This window comes from Pichia membranifaciens, assembly GCF_001661235.1.
Source record: "Pichia membranifaciens NRRL Y-2026 unplaced genomic scaffold PICMEscaffold_4, whole genome shotgun sequence".
Lineage (NCBI taxonomy): Eukaryota > Fungi > Ascomycota > Pichiomycetes > Pichiales > Pichiaceae > Pichia > Pichia membranifaciens.
In genome coordinates this window covers 973,040-989,182 of record NW_017566985.1, presented here as the reverse complement: position 1 = coordinate 989,182, position 16,143 = coordinate 973,040, and the positions used below count along the sequence as shown (strand labels likewise).

Here is a 16,143-nt window from a genome sequence, read left to right as displayed (position 1 = left end):
TCCGAGTACTTGCAACTAACCAAGTAAGTTTGAAGTGACAAAACCTTCAACGGCAAAAGTTGAAGAGAATACGAGTGTCATAGACAAGTGTCAAATATTGTCAGAATTTTTTGCTGCCAAAACTAGGAGGAAAAGTCTGTTTTAGTGCCTAGCTAGGATAAATGTTGAGATAAGATGCCAAAGTCAATGAGTATCAATAAATTAGAGAAAGAGGCTTATAAAAGACAAGGCATTAGAGAAGAACCTTGTAATGACAAGGCATCAGATAAGAGGCTTAAAATGTCAAGGCATCAAGTAATCTAACACTGGAAAGATTAGCCGACGTCATGAGTGTATAAATAGGAGAGGTTTTGTCTCCTATCTGTGTTTAGAATTATTAGTTATTAGAAGTTGTATAAGTTGTTTTACCTAAGTAGAAAACCTAAGAAAAGGTGAACAATATACGATAGATATTCATAATGGAATAGCTAGATTTTAACACAAACAGAATAACTCATATACAAATACGAGCAGAGATACCTCCTGTATTTAAGCTTCTGTTATCGGTTAGTCTTATATCACTTCAATGTGTTCCAATCTTAAGGTGCTAAACTTTACGTTGCAATCTCATAAGGCATCTTAGTGTTGAGATAAAATGTATTGAAGACTAGCTATTCTGTTATGAATATCCATTGTATATTGTTCACTTTTTCTTATACTTGTTGCTTATTTAAAAACAACTTATACAACTTCTAATAACTAATAATTCTAAACACAGATAGGAGACAGAAACTCTCTTATTTATATACCCATGACTTCGGCTAATCTTTCCAGTGTTAGATTACTTAGATGCCTTGTCATTATAAGCTTCTTTTCTAATGTCTTGTCATTATAAGACTTTTCTCTACTCCTTTCTCTTTATAAGCCTCTTTCTCTAATTTGTTGATACTTATCGACTTTGACATCTTATCTTAACAGTTCGTTAGTAAGCTAGAAAAATTAACTATGTAAGAAAAAAAGACCATATACTATCGATATTACTTGATTTATTATTCACGTTTTAAACTAATAAATTACATGAAAAAACCATTTATTACACTTATATTAGACATTTATCAACAGCTGTTATTATTAAAGTTCAACTAAGATAAAAGGATTTTCGATGTACGATTTTGATATTGGATTCATGTAGTAGTTGCCAAGTTCTCAAAAACTACGCATAATCACAGTTTCAATTATCTGTTACTAAAAAAAAAGAATTTTCAGACCATTATACTAAAAAAAAAGTGATAAGTTATAGTTTTACTGTATAATTATGGTACTTCACTATTTCTGTAGGTGTATCAAACAAATGAAAAGCGTGAAAATGCAGGTTCAAAGTCCTGCATAGTAGTTTTTCCGGAGTTTCCTCTTGAGTTACTCTAGTCCTAGATCCCCTGATGTTGTGATTGAGACTTCTGACTAAATTAAAGAAAACAAAGGAGAAGAAGCAACCTTAAAGAAAGCCTCTGTTGTAATCTGTTTATTCTTGATGTAATATCCATTAGTAGTAGTGTTTCTTTCATTATGTTGTATAAAACTAATATAACTAACCTACAAACTAATACCCCCAAACATAAATAGAAGGGACAAACCCCTTCAGCTAGACCTTCCATTATACATGTATCACGGACTTTCTAGTTTTGGATTACTGAAATGCCTTGTCATAATAAGACTCTTATATCTTATCTCTCGATCCTTACTGGCTTCGGCATCTTATCTCAACAGCCCCTAAGATGGTTGCATGAATTGTTAGCAAAACGCTCAAAAAATATAATAGGTCGCCCAGAGCTTTTGGGTATTTGTCAGTCTTATTCTTTTGAGCTATATACCATTGCTTCACTGAGTTTTGAGCAGCTAATATTTTTTGTTACGCATTTTATAACTTTATATTAGAACTTGACGAACAGAGTAGTGTGAAAAAAAAGCCTTTGAGCCTATCTACCTACTTACTGATAATTTTGAAAAGCAAAGAGTCGGTTTGAAGCTGTCAGAACTTTTTCAAAAATGTTTTTAGAAAATCTTATTTGTGAAGGCTCAAAATATTCATTGCTACTCCCTAAGGGTGACTTCAAGAAGCATGGAGAAGTTGAAGAGGTCTATTCGGATGAAAGCATCTTACCTCTGTATTTTTTCTCAAAAGGTTGTGTTGAATATAAATGCACTCAAAGCCGTGGTAAGCAATTCAACAGAAAACTCAAACGAATATGAAAAATCAGCAAACAAAAAGACCGTCTCAGGCACTGCTTTTTATCTTAGCGTAGAAATGTTTTACCAAACGTTTAAAATCTAACGTTGAAAGAAAAGTAGAAGCGTTTTTGCAAAACTTGGATTTGTTTTGCAGAATTTTGATCTTTTGGCAGCAAAAGGTATCACAAGCCACGAATGTGCCAATATCACAATGTTATTTGAACAAACCCTTCAACGATGAAATTTGTGCAAAAACTAATAGCGAAACTCTTACTAAACATATTCACTCAACCATTCAAAGTACATATTAAGCAAGACCTCTGGAACGCTATAAAAGTCATTGTTGAAGTCTAGTTATTCTATTATGAATATCCATTATACCTTATTCTCGTTGCTGGTTTTATATATATCTAATATAACTTACTTACAAACTAATACTTTAAAGCATAAATACAAAAGGCAAACCTCTTGTATTTATACACTCATGACGTCGGCTAATCTTTCCAATGTTAGATTACTTAGATGCCTTGTTACCATGAGCCTCTTTCTCTAATTTGTTGATACTTTTTGATTTCGGCATTTTATCTTAATAGTCCTTTCCACTGATTTTATAAAGGGGCTACTATCACTTAAAGTTGTATATATTGGTCCTTTTTGCTTTTGCTAACGCTACAATTTATCTTTTTTAACATAACCCAACAGGCTTGTAAAATATTCATTTCAAAAAATGAAATTGGTCCAAATACTTCATTTATCTTGGTTTTGTTTTAGGTTTGAAAACTGAAAAGGCTACTCCAGAGAGTGAAATAGAATATCAAAATTAATTTCGGCGATCACCTTTTTGGGTGGAATATCTTCTAAAGTGTTAAATATTGATAAGCGGCCCAATCTCACTGCGGTACGGGTAATAGCATTAAGTCTTGTCTACAAACTTTGTATCGCATTAAATAAAATGCTCTTCCAAAAATAATGGTTAGTTGGCTTTCCATCAAACGGCTATCCAGATTCCTTTGCGCTTTTACAAAAGCGTTGATGGCAAACACTTTGAGGGGAAACTGAATAAAAGGGGAGCAAGAAATTGGAATAATACTCACTAACTTCTTTGTCTTAATGAATTGATGTTTGAGGACTTGAGCAACAGCATTGAGACTAAATCTTTTGGATACTAATATTTCCACGTGAACAATTTTTTATAGTGACAATAAATTGACCACTTGTTATTTTCTACTGAAAGTATTAGTAACCTCACAATCGAAAACACATTTAGTTGGGCAATTCTACTAAAACCGAGGTTTAAAGTCTGTAGACTTAGCCAACTGTTAAGATAAGATGCCGAAGTCAATAAGTATCAACAAATTGAAGAAAGAGGCTCAAAATGACAAGGCATCTAAGTAATCTAACACTGGAAAGATTAGCCGAAGTCATGGGTGTATAAATAGGAGAGGTTTTCTCTCTTATCTGTGTTTAGAATTATTAGTTATTAGAAGTTGTATAAGTTGTTTTAAATAAGCAACAAGTATAAGAAAAAGTGAACAATATACAATGGATGTTCATAACAGAATAGCTGGATTACAACACCAACTAAAAGCGATATTTTTTTGAAAACAATTGGTTTCAATATATAATAGAATTTATTAAACAAAAAATCTGATTTACTGTTCACAATATTGGAGTTACAGGCCGTAAAAAGCATACGATGTAGGTGTGTAAAATTGTTGCTGTGATAATGAGTAAAGTTTCGCATAGAGGATGAGAGTTTCATTGCAGCTTTTTAATGAGGCTTTAAGACCATATAATCTATCATTTATCTTTGACGAGCGCTCTGATTTTGCAAACATATTATGGTACGAATATTGCATCACATACTCAAAAGAGTGTATAAATTCAGTTGATTCTCTCCGGACGTGATCACCCTTTCCCTCTTGTCATTCTTTTCAAAAAGCATACAAACAGCTGTTCCCTTTAAAGTTTAAGCTCTTCTTCAATTGGCATATTTGTCTTTGATGAGGGCTCTTCACACCTTTGGTGATATTTAACTTTTATTTAATTGTGAAACAAAGCCCAAAACATTTTTACTAACGGTCAACTTGGATGCTAGTAAGAAGAAGTGCCAAGAAAAATTCTCCAATGCTTCTGCTTATCGTGAAGCCATATCATTTAGCTAAAAACTATGTTCAAGATTTATTACCAAAATATAATATCTCTTCGGATCTCAGATAAAATTGAATACTGAGAGGAACTTAGTCATAAGTAACTCAGTAAAAGACGTGAGATAGGATAGATGTGGTAAACCTGTGAGATCGCAACATCAAGAAGAGATCCTCAGGTTCATAAGCATTGAGGTAACACCGATGCAAGAAGTGCACGATAATTTTGATTGTAATTTTGTTTGAGATGTTTAGATTGTAAATAAGTTTTGTACAATTTATATCCATCTCACGTAGATTTATTTTTTATACTCGTATATTCTCTCTACAACGAAATAATTTTTTTTTCTAAGAGTCATAACTTTCTGAGCTTGTGATTTGAGTTCGATGTTGAGTTGAATTGAATTACCACCAATATGCTTATAATATGTGTTGTTTTATATTAGTCTGCTAACTTCTACCAACATTTCTAACATAAGATAGGATTACTTTTAAAGCTTTAGCTAACATCCTAGTTTTGATTCTGAGTAGCAGTTTTTAAAGCTTATCTTGCCCTTGTCTGATATAAAGACTCGTTACATCAGTTGCATCACAAAACTCCATTTATTGATGATAGAAGCAACTAACAAATGTTTAAGCTTTAAATATTTGAGTATGGAACTACTGAACAAGCAAATATTGTTTCTTCTATTGGAAGCATCCTTTAATGATTTGACTTAGTTAAATTATTGCCATATCCCTCCAGATTTGTAAAATAAGCCTTTCTTCTTTTTAGTTATAAACCAAACACCAGAAATCAAATTTAAAGAAACATTATTCAACGAGTTCTTTATCATCTTGTACCCACGTGCGCTACCGCCCGCGGATTGTCCGACTGGACGGGCTACCTTGTCTTCACCGTCATGAACGCCAGCGGTATCTTGCGCAAGCTCACCCCAACCTTCACGTACGATTTCATCAATCTTTTCACCTCAACTTCATGCTTATGATCGTCTGCATGATGATTATCTCGGTCTTTCTTGCTCTTAACCATGTGGCTCCCCTACAACAACATCGTCGGTTACTACATGCTTGCTGGCGTCTACGGGTTTACTTTCGGCGCTAAGTAGACTTTGGCTCCCGATATCCCGCCACCTAATCAACCCAAATTCAAGCTTATGATCTCTCCGTCACTTCAGCAGCTATAGTTCTCATATTGAATATTTTATCTAATGTCTTTAAATGTCCACATAAATATATTCAGCACCTAGTGATGAAGAAAAACTTTAATACACAATTGCATATTATTCTAATTGTTCGTCTAAATATATATAAAGGCTTGTAAGCATTATACTGATGGTAGCAATAATTCCAAACTCTGCTGTTGATGATCTTAAAGTTTATAAAATTGAGAGCACCAATTGTTAGTTATCTGTTTCCTTTGGAAACGGGGTTATATTGGGTCCTAAAATAAAACAATAAATTTTTTTGATATCCCGTATACCTAGTTCTATTTCCTTATCGCACTGATGAGCTTTAAAAAGCTAATTCCAATTCTTTGCAAGATAAATGAAAAAGCTTATCAAAAAAGCTCCCACCACCAGCTGAAAAATAACGCGGCTTCGCTAAAGATATAGTACACTTCACATGTTATTATGCTTTAGCTGGCTAAAGGTTTTAGGTAGCTACATAAAGTTGGCTAGCTAATCCTAAACTACCAGAGCTCAACTTTTGTTTTAACCAGCAATTTCTTAAATTTCTCATAAACTTAGTCGGGTACAATAAAACTAGGTGTAACATCGACAGACACGTGAATAATTGTTTTATGGCTACCAGAATAATCTTTCTTGGACCTTAGCTCAACTTAAAGGTTTTGATAAAATGAAATGTCTCCCTAGAGTATCAGAGATTATTGTGTGTCCCAGCGCTAAGCACAAAAGAGCTTAAGCACACTCATGCCGGGCCATCCAAACCATTGAATCGATGTCTTCAAACCCTGCAAGGCCGTGACCAAGCCACCAGACGACATGTTGTAGCTGTATGTGTTGCTGCCCTCTGTATCCTGGCCGTCGGTTTTATCATCTTTGGTGATTGTAACAAATATCCTGTTAGACACAACGGAAGTTTTAAAATCATTGATAAGAAAAAAGTGTTTATTTTTTCTCGCAGTGAAACGCTTTGGAATTTGTAACAAAACAAATTTGTTATATTACACCTTGGCTATTCTTTTCTCAACCTATTTGAGTTATATCCATTGCTGACACTAAGAATCGTTCAATGTTTTAACGTTTAGCAAATTAAATATTGAGCTCTTATGTCTTTCTCCCCAAAGTGAAATTATTTTGATGATTTATTGCTTTTGGAAATTGTATTTCGTAACTAATGTTTTCAGCATAGTATTTGGGAGGTTTGCTACTTAACTCAAATGTCAAACAATTTAAACGCATAACAATGTACACTTTCCTGGAAGCTTTGAAACCATTTTTGCGTGTAATAAGTTTTGAAAAAAATGTCACTGCTAAGAACGATAACAGCGCCGCTAGTGAAGTGGTTTTTGTTGAACAAAAATGCCAAAGCCAATAAAGATTTAGAGATAAAAGATAAGAGCTTTATAAAGACAAGGCGTCAAAGTAATTTAAAACTAGAAAGATTAGCCGAAATAATGAACTTATAAATAGAGGTTTGTCTCTTGTATTTATGTTTGGAGTATTAGTTTATATGTAATTTATGTTAATTCTGTACATAACAACAACAAACAACAATAATGTAGATTACTAAGAAAAGATTTTGAATCAAGAAAGAACATTACAGCAGTTTCTAGCTTTATAAATACCGACTAATAAAAAGTATTTGTTGCTTCATACTTCCACGCCAGCAGTTTGAGAACTCTGCTTACTTTTTGCCAGGCCTTTCGAATTTTTGCGTCACTTTTTTAAGGGCGGCTCTTTTCTAAAGACTTACAAGAGCATCTGGATAAAATTTTTTGTTCTAGTAAGGCAGAGCAACTAAATGGTTGTCACCTGCAATATATGTCCAAAAGCAATCAGCTATTTTTATTTTCAAATACGAAAAACGCTATTTACAATGTTGTAAAATGACCTATTAGACATCTGAGGGGTAAATGGTTGTAACATACAATCTTAGAGTTGGTTTCCGGTGCAGAGCCAGCTTTTTGTTGGTTAGCTCCTGAAAGTTGTATGAAACATGTTGGATCACAACATTACTGATGTAATGCAAAAAGTTTATCATGTAACTTTTGAGACAAATTTGATCACGACATCAATGACTCCTAGTTTCGTTTCTCATTTTTTGAAAGTAGCTGACTCAAATGGTGCATCCCTAAAATTACTGAAAGAAATCTGCTGTTTGCAGATACACCTCAAAATCAATCGAAGGCAGTTTCAGATTAAACAAATTTTTCTTTAGCTAATTTGAATTTGTTTTTCTCTGTTACCATCATGCTTTACCAGTCAATATTTTGTAGCCTTCCAGAACCTATATTGGCTTTGCAGAGTAATCTACCATAATCATTTAACAAGTACATGTCCTTTACCACAGATTTCCGTGAGCAAATTTTTTTGTTCATTTTTCTGCCCAATTGAAGTATTCTCGAATGCAAGCATAATCTAAAATCTGAGAATTAATTTAGCAGCTATTTATCATTCCTTTTGGATCATTTATAGTTAATTCCACCAGAGTAAGCTGGTAAACAAGGTTCCTTAGATGGCACTTTGGCCCTAGGAACACACACCAACGCTAGAGCTACAACTGGAGTTGAATTTCTTGACAGCATTGTTGCTCGAAACAGATAACATACAGGTTGCCATTGATGACTGTAGCTCAGTAAGTTAAATTCTCATTCCCTTATTTTTTGCTTCCAAAAGTAACGTTTTTTTGGCTCATCAATTTGTTAACTTTATCTGCCATGTTGCTGAAGTTTATCCATTTTTAATGTAAAGCTTTCCAATTGATTCTTTCATGTTTGATTATTTTCTTTCTCAAAAATCATACTCAAAATTCTAGCCAGTATCTGCAAGTTAATTTACAATAGAGTCCAGTCCCACAATGGAGCAATAATATTTCATCATGAAAACAAAATAATCATGATTTCGGTGACTTCAATATTCAGCATATCATCAAGTTGAAACACTTTCAGATAACAGCTGTCCGATTTGTTGCTAAAACACCCTACTAGAAATTTCTTAATAGTCTGATGAACAAAAGCATGAAGTTTGAAACTTAAGTCTAATTTTTTTAGGGACGTATATTTCTAGCTATATTTTTTAGAGTTCACAACCCATGTTACTTTATCTACCTTGTGCTCATTGAGAAGCCAAATTTCGAAATGTTGCAAAATCGTGGAAAGGGAAAGTAGCAAAACAAAGAAAGAAAGCCTTCTTATAGGAGTTATGTCAAAACATATGCACTTTCCAAAAGCAAATGGATTCAAAAGTAAGCTGAAAGGACATTTTTTTGAATGACAGCTTCATCTATAATTGTATGTGGAACTCTCAAATCAGAAACATTTTTCTATTTGCTCCAAACTGGTAGAGCTAGTAGGTTGGGACTCAAAATTCTATACTGTGAGAAAATATTTGGTGAAGTATATCAACAAGGAGATAAAGGTGTGGAGAAAAAGGATCAGCTTTAAATCCAAATTTTCAAGCATTAACACACCAAGCTCACCAATGCTTCAGCTTCCAATCATCTAAAAAAGGATTTCATTTCTAAGTTGATAATGTCTACGATACGACCCATGAGGGCAAATTTCAAGGATGAAAACTTGATGACACTGCTTAAGCTAGAATTAACATTCGCTGAATGACATGACACACTATGGTAAAAACTTGCAACAGTGCATCATCTGAGCACACAAACACCAACGGAACTCGACCTCATTGACGATATGTTCAGAGTTTCAAAGAGTGATTATGCTGCTTCAAAACTGCCTTCATCCTTTTTCTCTTATTTGAAAGGCCTTCCAAGAATAACAAGCCAAACGAAAACGGTGAGAGATATTACACGAATACATGCTACCAAGTTCAATACCACATATTTGTAGATAATAAAGTTGTGCTGCCAACCAAAGATAGTAACTTCTTGTAATCTCACCACTTGTTGTACCACTCAATATTCCACAAAAAAGCCAAAGATTGTAATGAGGAAAATTTCAGAGCCATCCTGATTAAGGCTCACAAACATCCTAATCATTATTTGAGCAACGATTATTCTCCATAATTCTCAAATCAATTAGGAAAATCAACGCAGCTTAAATAACATAGCCAAAAAAATTAAACACAGTTGAGTTCAGCTAGGATATGTTGTTTATCCTTTTGTTGTTGAACTAGAAGCATCCATTCAGATGTTATGAATAGTAATGCTAACTCAACGGTTTGTTCAAATTGTTTCAACTAGCCCTAGAATATCGGCCTGACCATATTTACAAAATCGCTACAACCTAAATTCTAAGTAGCTTGTTTGAAAAATTTTTGAACGCTTCCCTCAAAGCTACTTTAGTAAAAACCTTCTCACGCAATATAAACAAAATCCTTAACAAGCAGCATAATTGACTTTTTTATGAAAGAGTTTCCACTTAATTTGTTTAGGTGGCATTGTTGAAGTCTAGCTATTCTGTTATGAATATCCATTGTATATTGTTCACTTTCTATTATACTTGTTGCTTATTTAAAAACAACTTATACAACTTCTAATAATTAATAATTCTAAACACAGTTAGGAGACAAAACCTCTCCTGTTTGTACACGAATGACGTCGGCTTATCTTTCCAGTGTAAGATTACTTGATGCCTTGCCATTCTAAGTCTCTTATCGGATGCCTTATCACTACAAGGCTCTTCTCTAATGCCTTGTTTTTTATAAGCCTCTTTCTTTAATTTATTGATACTTATTGACTTCGGCATCTTATTTCAACAGGCATGCAAAGGCAGCAATTTACAACTAAACATAAGTTTAACCGTCTCGCTTCTTGGAATTAGTGCTCTCCGAGTAGAAAAACCAGCAAACTGCTACGTACAAATCTCATTGGTATCAGGTTACAATTTTGTGCTGTGAAGCTTCATGGTAGTTCTCCTGATTTCTTTTTAAACTGAGAAATCGAAATCAAGACTTTCCTTACAAAGGGCGCACAGAACTTTAAACTACTAAAGCCTAATTGCCTGCCACACACCAGGCAGACATCAACCAGATATACAATATAAATCTGATTTCTAATTACATTTTACAGCTATGATAAAATAGTGTCATTGCTAGCTGCAATCAGCAAACTTGAATCATGTGAGGAAATGCCATATAACTGCTGCAGTTATATTCCATAATGCTTTCTCAAAATTAAACAAAAATATTTGCATCCTCATGTTAGCATTGGCAAGAATCTTGTTTTTAGGATTTTTAGTCTAGTCATATTTCACGTTTGGGAATGCTTGGCTCTTAAAATAATGCAAAGTTTTTGTTCTCCGCAGTAGGCTTTAAAAATAAGTGTCCAAACTTGATGGCCCTGACCAAAATTTAGCCAAGCTCAAGCATTTCCGATAAGCAAATACTTGTCTTGTGACTGCTTGACGGGATTTAACTAGTCGAACCAGAAAATTTTACAGAGTGTAAGTAAATTTGAGATTTATAAAAACTTCAAAATAGCTACTTCGTATCAAATCTTTTTTAGTAAAATAACTTGCAATAATTCCTACTAAAGATTGAATTCTGCAAGGATTTTAAATTGCCATTTGATATGATATTGTACTTACTAAGAAACCAATCTCAGATTGTGCAATTCTTGAAAAACCACTTGTTAGTAGAATTAATAATGATGTTCGAGGGTATTTTCTGTTTGATATTTACCGAGCGCCATAAAATCGATCTCGGGAAGCAACAATATGAAAAGATCAAAACGACAAGCTATTGTTCAAGTATATCATAAAAAAGAGTAATGGAATGCTTCCGGCTCAGCGTTCGGATTATACTTGTTCTGGCTAACAAATTAAAGGCAGATTGGAGTGAGCAGAGGTTATTTGTTGATACTCAAATTGCATTTCATAGTTTTTGACTATTATCCAACTCTATTCAACTACAGAACCACTGTCTGCTTTCTCTTTGCATTATTTGCTGAAGGATGATATGGTTTCAAGCACTTTATATTTAGCTCCTATTTCTTGCTTCTTCATACAACATTCAACAAAACTACCTACAGACGACATCATCAACCATTGATACAAAGGATAAACGTCTTATAGACTCATAAGTCGAAAAGTTTTCGAATTTTCGTATATAAAGCTCAAATGATTTCATGAGCTGTAGACTTGATCATTTTTTTCAATGACAGGGATCTATATATACGAGGGTCAAGGAGTAATTTTTATAGTTGGTTGCCCCATCCGATAATGATTCAAATTTAAGCGTTACTAAATGTGTTGTTATCAGAGCCTTCAAGATGAGAGAAAAGAGTTAGAAAGCATTAGATAATCTTGAACTTGGGAGACTAAATGAGGCAAGAAGTTTATAAACACAAGAAAATTTCCTGTAATTTTATGACAGACACACACACACAATTAATTTGCTAGTAGATAAAACGGATTGTATATATGTTGAAATAAGATACCGAAGCCAATAAGAGTATCAACAAATTAGAGAGAGAGGCTTATAATGACAAGGCGTCTAAGTAATCTAACACAGGAAAGATTAAGTGCATAAATACAAAAGGTTTGTCTCTTGTATTTACGCTTTAAAGTATTAGTTTGTAAGTAAGTTATATTAGATATATAAAACAAGCAACGAGAGTAAGATATAATGGATATTCATAATAGAATAGTTAGACTTCAACAATATACATTAAGTAACAAAATAAGAAATAGAAACCAAAAACTATAGATATATTAGCCTGCGTAGATAGCGCTCATCAGTTGAGATACAATGTCAAGGCTAATAAGGATTTAGATATGAGCAATAGCAAGATCAAAGTAATTCATGAGATTGAAACATAAAAAGATGCTTAATAACTGGGTGCACAAAGCGGATAGTCCCAGTACCTTTAACAACCAGAGGATTGGACGAGATCCCCGTAATGCAGCCAGACGCCGTAGTAAACTCAGTAAAGTGAGACCGTTCATTTGAGATGTTAAGTGTAGCACCAGAATCCAAAATGTAGCTCCGACTTGGCATAACTGAGTCTTCTCTTGAGTTGAAGACTGCCCAAGAGATACCAGAGATAGATTTGGATGAGGAGTTCACAAGAGCTGCTGTAGTACCACTAGAACTGCTAGCAGCAATCGGGGCAGCAGCTGGACAATCCTTAGCAACGTGGCCTCGTTTCTGGCATCGGTAACACTTCTGCTTATTAACATAAGGTTTCTTGGAAGTAGCCGCAAATACTGAACCCTGCGTAGTAGGAACAAGATCCCGCAGAGTGTTCTCAACCGCTGACAACGTAATGTTCGGAGTTGACACATCTAAAACTCGAGCATTCGCTTGGTCGGACTTAAACATCCTTAAGTAAAACAAACCCATCACTTGGGTAATTTCCGAGGAGTGGTTAAAGTGAGCACATATATCTCTGAACAAGGACAGAGCACTTTCATCACCGGCAGACTTACTGACCGAAGCATCACAAGCTTTATTAACCATAGCATACAATTGACGTGATGTAACCTGGGAGTAATCACGTCTAATCAACATAAGTAAATCAAGTCCGAACGCATTATCAGACTGATACTTTAACAACACTTTTGACGACACAGTATTCAACAGTACAACTTGAATCGCATTGTTCAATGCAACTTGGAGCTGCATAACTAGAGTGTCGTCTATCGGTTCAGCTGGAGGTAACATCATATCTCCAGTTGTAAAATAAACATCAAGGCCAGCACCTTGAGTGGCAACAAGCATACCAGTGTAACTGTTCCATTTAGGATAATTCATAGACGAAGAAAGCTTCAAGCTCTCATCTCTAGGGCAAGTGAGAGCGAATTGGCTCATAACCTGTTGTAATCTAGCTATTCTATTATGAATATCCATAGTATATTGTTCACTTTATATTATAGTTGTTGCTTATTAATATATAACTAATATAACTAGCCTACAAACTAATATTCTCAAACATAAATACAAGGGACAAACCTCTTGTATTTATACACTTACACCTTCGGTTAAACTTGCCATTATTCATTTATCATGGCGGCTAACTTTCCAGTTTTAGATTACTTAAGATGCCTTATCATGATAAGACTCTTATCTCTTATCACTCAATCCTTATTGGCCTCGGCATCTTATCTCAACCCTAAGATACCTTATCATGATAAGATTCTTATCTCTTATCCCTCGATCATGATTGGCTTCGGCATCTTATCTCAACACTAACTTTCCAGTTTTAGATTACTAAGATGCCTTATCATGACAAGATTTTTATCTCTTATCCCTCGATCATGATTGGCTTCAGCATGTTATCTCAACAAGCTAGTCTTCAACAAGTCGATCCTTACTTCTTCTCAACACTATTCAAACCCTATAACTTTTGAACTGATACGTGGCATGGTGTTGCTCTAGTCTTTTAACAGTATAAAAGCTCTAGCACTTTTTTTTGAGGTAAAATCCTTGTTAGCTCAGTTGGTAGAGCGTTCGGCTTTTAAAATTCGTAAGAAGTCGACCGAAATGTCCAGGGTTCGAGCCCCTGATAAGGAGTTGAACTTTGTTTTTTTTTCTCGCGGTTAATTTTTTTTGCGGAAGAAAAAGCTTTCTTTTATTTTGCCCCAAAAGATAAGGATCCCATGGACGGTCAACGCATGTCAATGGATTTTACTCTTTTGATCAAGCTTTAGGCTAAGAGCAGACCAGTGTATTTTTTTAGTTACAATTCCAACCTAGAAAGCAGCAAATGTCGGATGGAGATCCTTTAACTCCTCAGAAAAATACCCAACGAAGACGGCCCACTGGGTTGTTTTCGAAAACCATAGGACAGTTACCTAGGTCTTTACTTACTTCTAATAATGTTGCCATTAATTCTAAACGGAGAAAGATTCCATTGACATTTTTGCCACCAAGCACTAAATCTCCTCTTTTCGTCTATAGTAACGATTATGACCAACGATCATTTTTGAGTCTGTGCTCAGGATCCCATATAGATGAAGCCGACTCTTTTCATGATAATTTGAGAGGTGACAATGAATCCGTCTCAACCTTCAGGTCTTTACCGTCGACACTCGAAGGGAACAATGATGAAATAGAGAGTATCCATCAATGGCTTGATGAGGAGAGAGAGAGAAGAAGTCTTGTGAGTGGTGAAGATTTAGGAGAAACTTATGGTGCCATCAATGAGGGCAGCGATGATATAATGGCCCGTGCCGACAGATATTTCCCAAGTAACACCAGAAGATCTTCATTTCTGAGTCTTGAAGGCATAGTCAAGGATGAAGAAGAAGAGGATTTTGAGTTCGAAAAAGTCACAACAAGAAAGGAAATTGATAAGCTTTTCCGTTACTCAATTCCTCTAATAATAACATTTTTTCTAGAGCAAATATTCTCCCTGGTTTGTGTCGTGTTTGTTGGCCATCTTGGGAAAGAGGAATTAGCAGCAGTTTCTATGGCATCTATGACTTCCACCATCGTTTTGGCAATCTTTGAAGGAATTGCTACATCTTTGGATACATTATGCCCGCAAGCATATGGCGCAGGTCAATACAAATATGTAGGGATTCACACACAGAGATGTTCATTATTTTCATTGGTAATGTTTGTCCCAGCAGCATTGTTCTGGTACTTCAGCGGATATTTTCTTTCCTTTATCATAGATGATAGGAAGGTTATCAAACTCACACAACAATTTTTGAGAATCCTCATTCTGGCAGGGCCTCCTTATATCTTGTTTGAGAACGGTAAAAGGTTTTTACAAGCCCAAGGTATTTTTGATGCTGGGACATACATATTGTTTATCACTGCGCCAATGAACATTTTCCTCAACTGGCTTTTGGTTTACTCCGAAACATTTGGCTTAGGATATGTAGGAGCACCAATAGCGTCCGTTATAAACTTCTGGGCAATGCTTATTTTCATGATACTCTACATCGTGCTCGTTGATGGCTCCGAGTGTTGGGATGGGTTTACACTAGACGCATTCAATCATTGGTATGATCTATCCAAACTTGCTTTTCCCGGAATAGTGATGCTCCTAGCAGAATCTATGGCATACGAGGTTCTTACACTGTTCGCCTCTAAATTTGGTACTTCGGCATTAGCTACACAATCTGCGCTTTCTTCGGTGGTCTCATTACTATATATGATTCCGTTCGCCATAGCAGTGGCATCGTCAACTCGAATTGCCAATTTTGTGGGGGCTGCAAATATCCAAGGTGGTCGCATAGCTATAAACGTAGGGTTTATCTCCTCCGTTTTGATAGCACTCATCAACTCCGCAGTAATATTTTTCGGTGCACGACATATAGCACTATTGTTTACCGATGACGAAGAGGTGATTACAATGTTTGTCAATCTATGCCCACTAATTTCAGTTTTTGTTATCTTCGACAGCCTTGCGTGCGTTGCAAGTGGAATATTGAGGGCTCTAGCGATGCAAATGATTGGAGGCACCATAAGTTTAGTTGGTTACTATATCATAGCGGTTCCCTTGGCGCTTTATTTGAGTTTCCATTCAAACCTACAGCTATTAGGACTTTGGCTGGGTAATGGGGCGGGCTTGCTTACAATAGGAATAACTGAGATCTGGATAATATACAATGTCGAGTGGAAAGAGGTCATAGAGCATGCCAAGTCACTAGCGTTGCATGGTGACTCATAGAACCTGTCTCAAC

The 16,143-nt window shown here is 35.2% G+C and overlaps 2 protein-coding genes and 1 non-coding gene across 3 annotated transcripts; 2 read left to right on the top strand and 1 right to left on the bottom strand.

Annotated features, from left to right (window-relative positions):
* Positions 1-3,881: 3,881 nt before the first annotated feature.
* Positions 3,882-5,388, bottom strand: PICMEDRAFT_73439 (hypothetical protein; the record flags this gene model as incomplete). The annotated part of the gene is made up of 2 exons (XM_019164478.1): positions 3,882-4,104; positions 5,243-5,388. 2 exons carry the CDS (start codon positions 5,386-5,388, stop codon positions 3,882-3,884), a joined length of 369 nt encoding a protein of 122 aa, XP_019017071.1.
* An 8,542-nt stretch (positions 5,389-13,930) lies between these two features.
* PICMEDRAFT_t93 lies at positions 13,931-14,020 on the top strand. The gene has a single exon. It is a non-coding gene; the product is annotated as a tRNA-Lys (tRNA).
* A 193-nt stretch (positions 14,021-14,213) lies between these two features.
* PICMEDRAFT_12398 (hypothetical protein) lies at positions 14,214-16,130 on the top strand (the record flags this gene model as incomplete). Its single annotated transcript, XM_019159922.1, has 1 exon — positions 14,214-16,130. One exon carries the CDS (start codon positions 14,214-14,216, stop codon positions 16,128-16,130), a length of 1,917 nt encoding a protein of 638 aa, XP_019017070.1.
* Between the last annotated feature and the right edge of the window lie 13 nt (positions 16,131-16,143).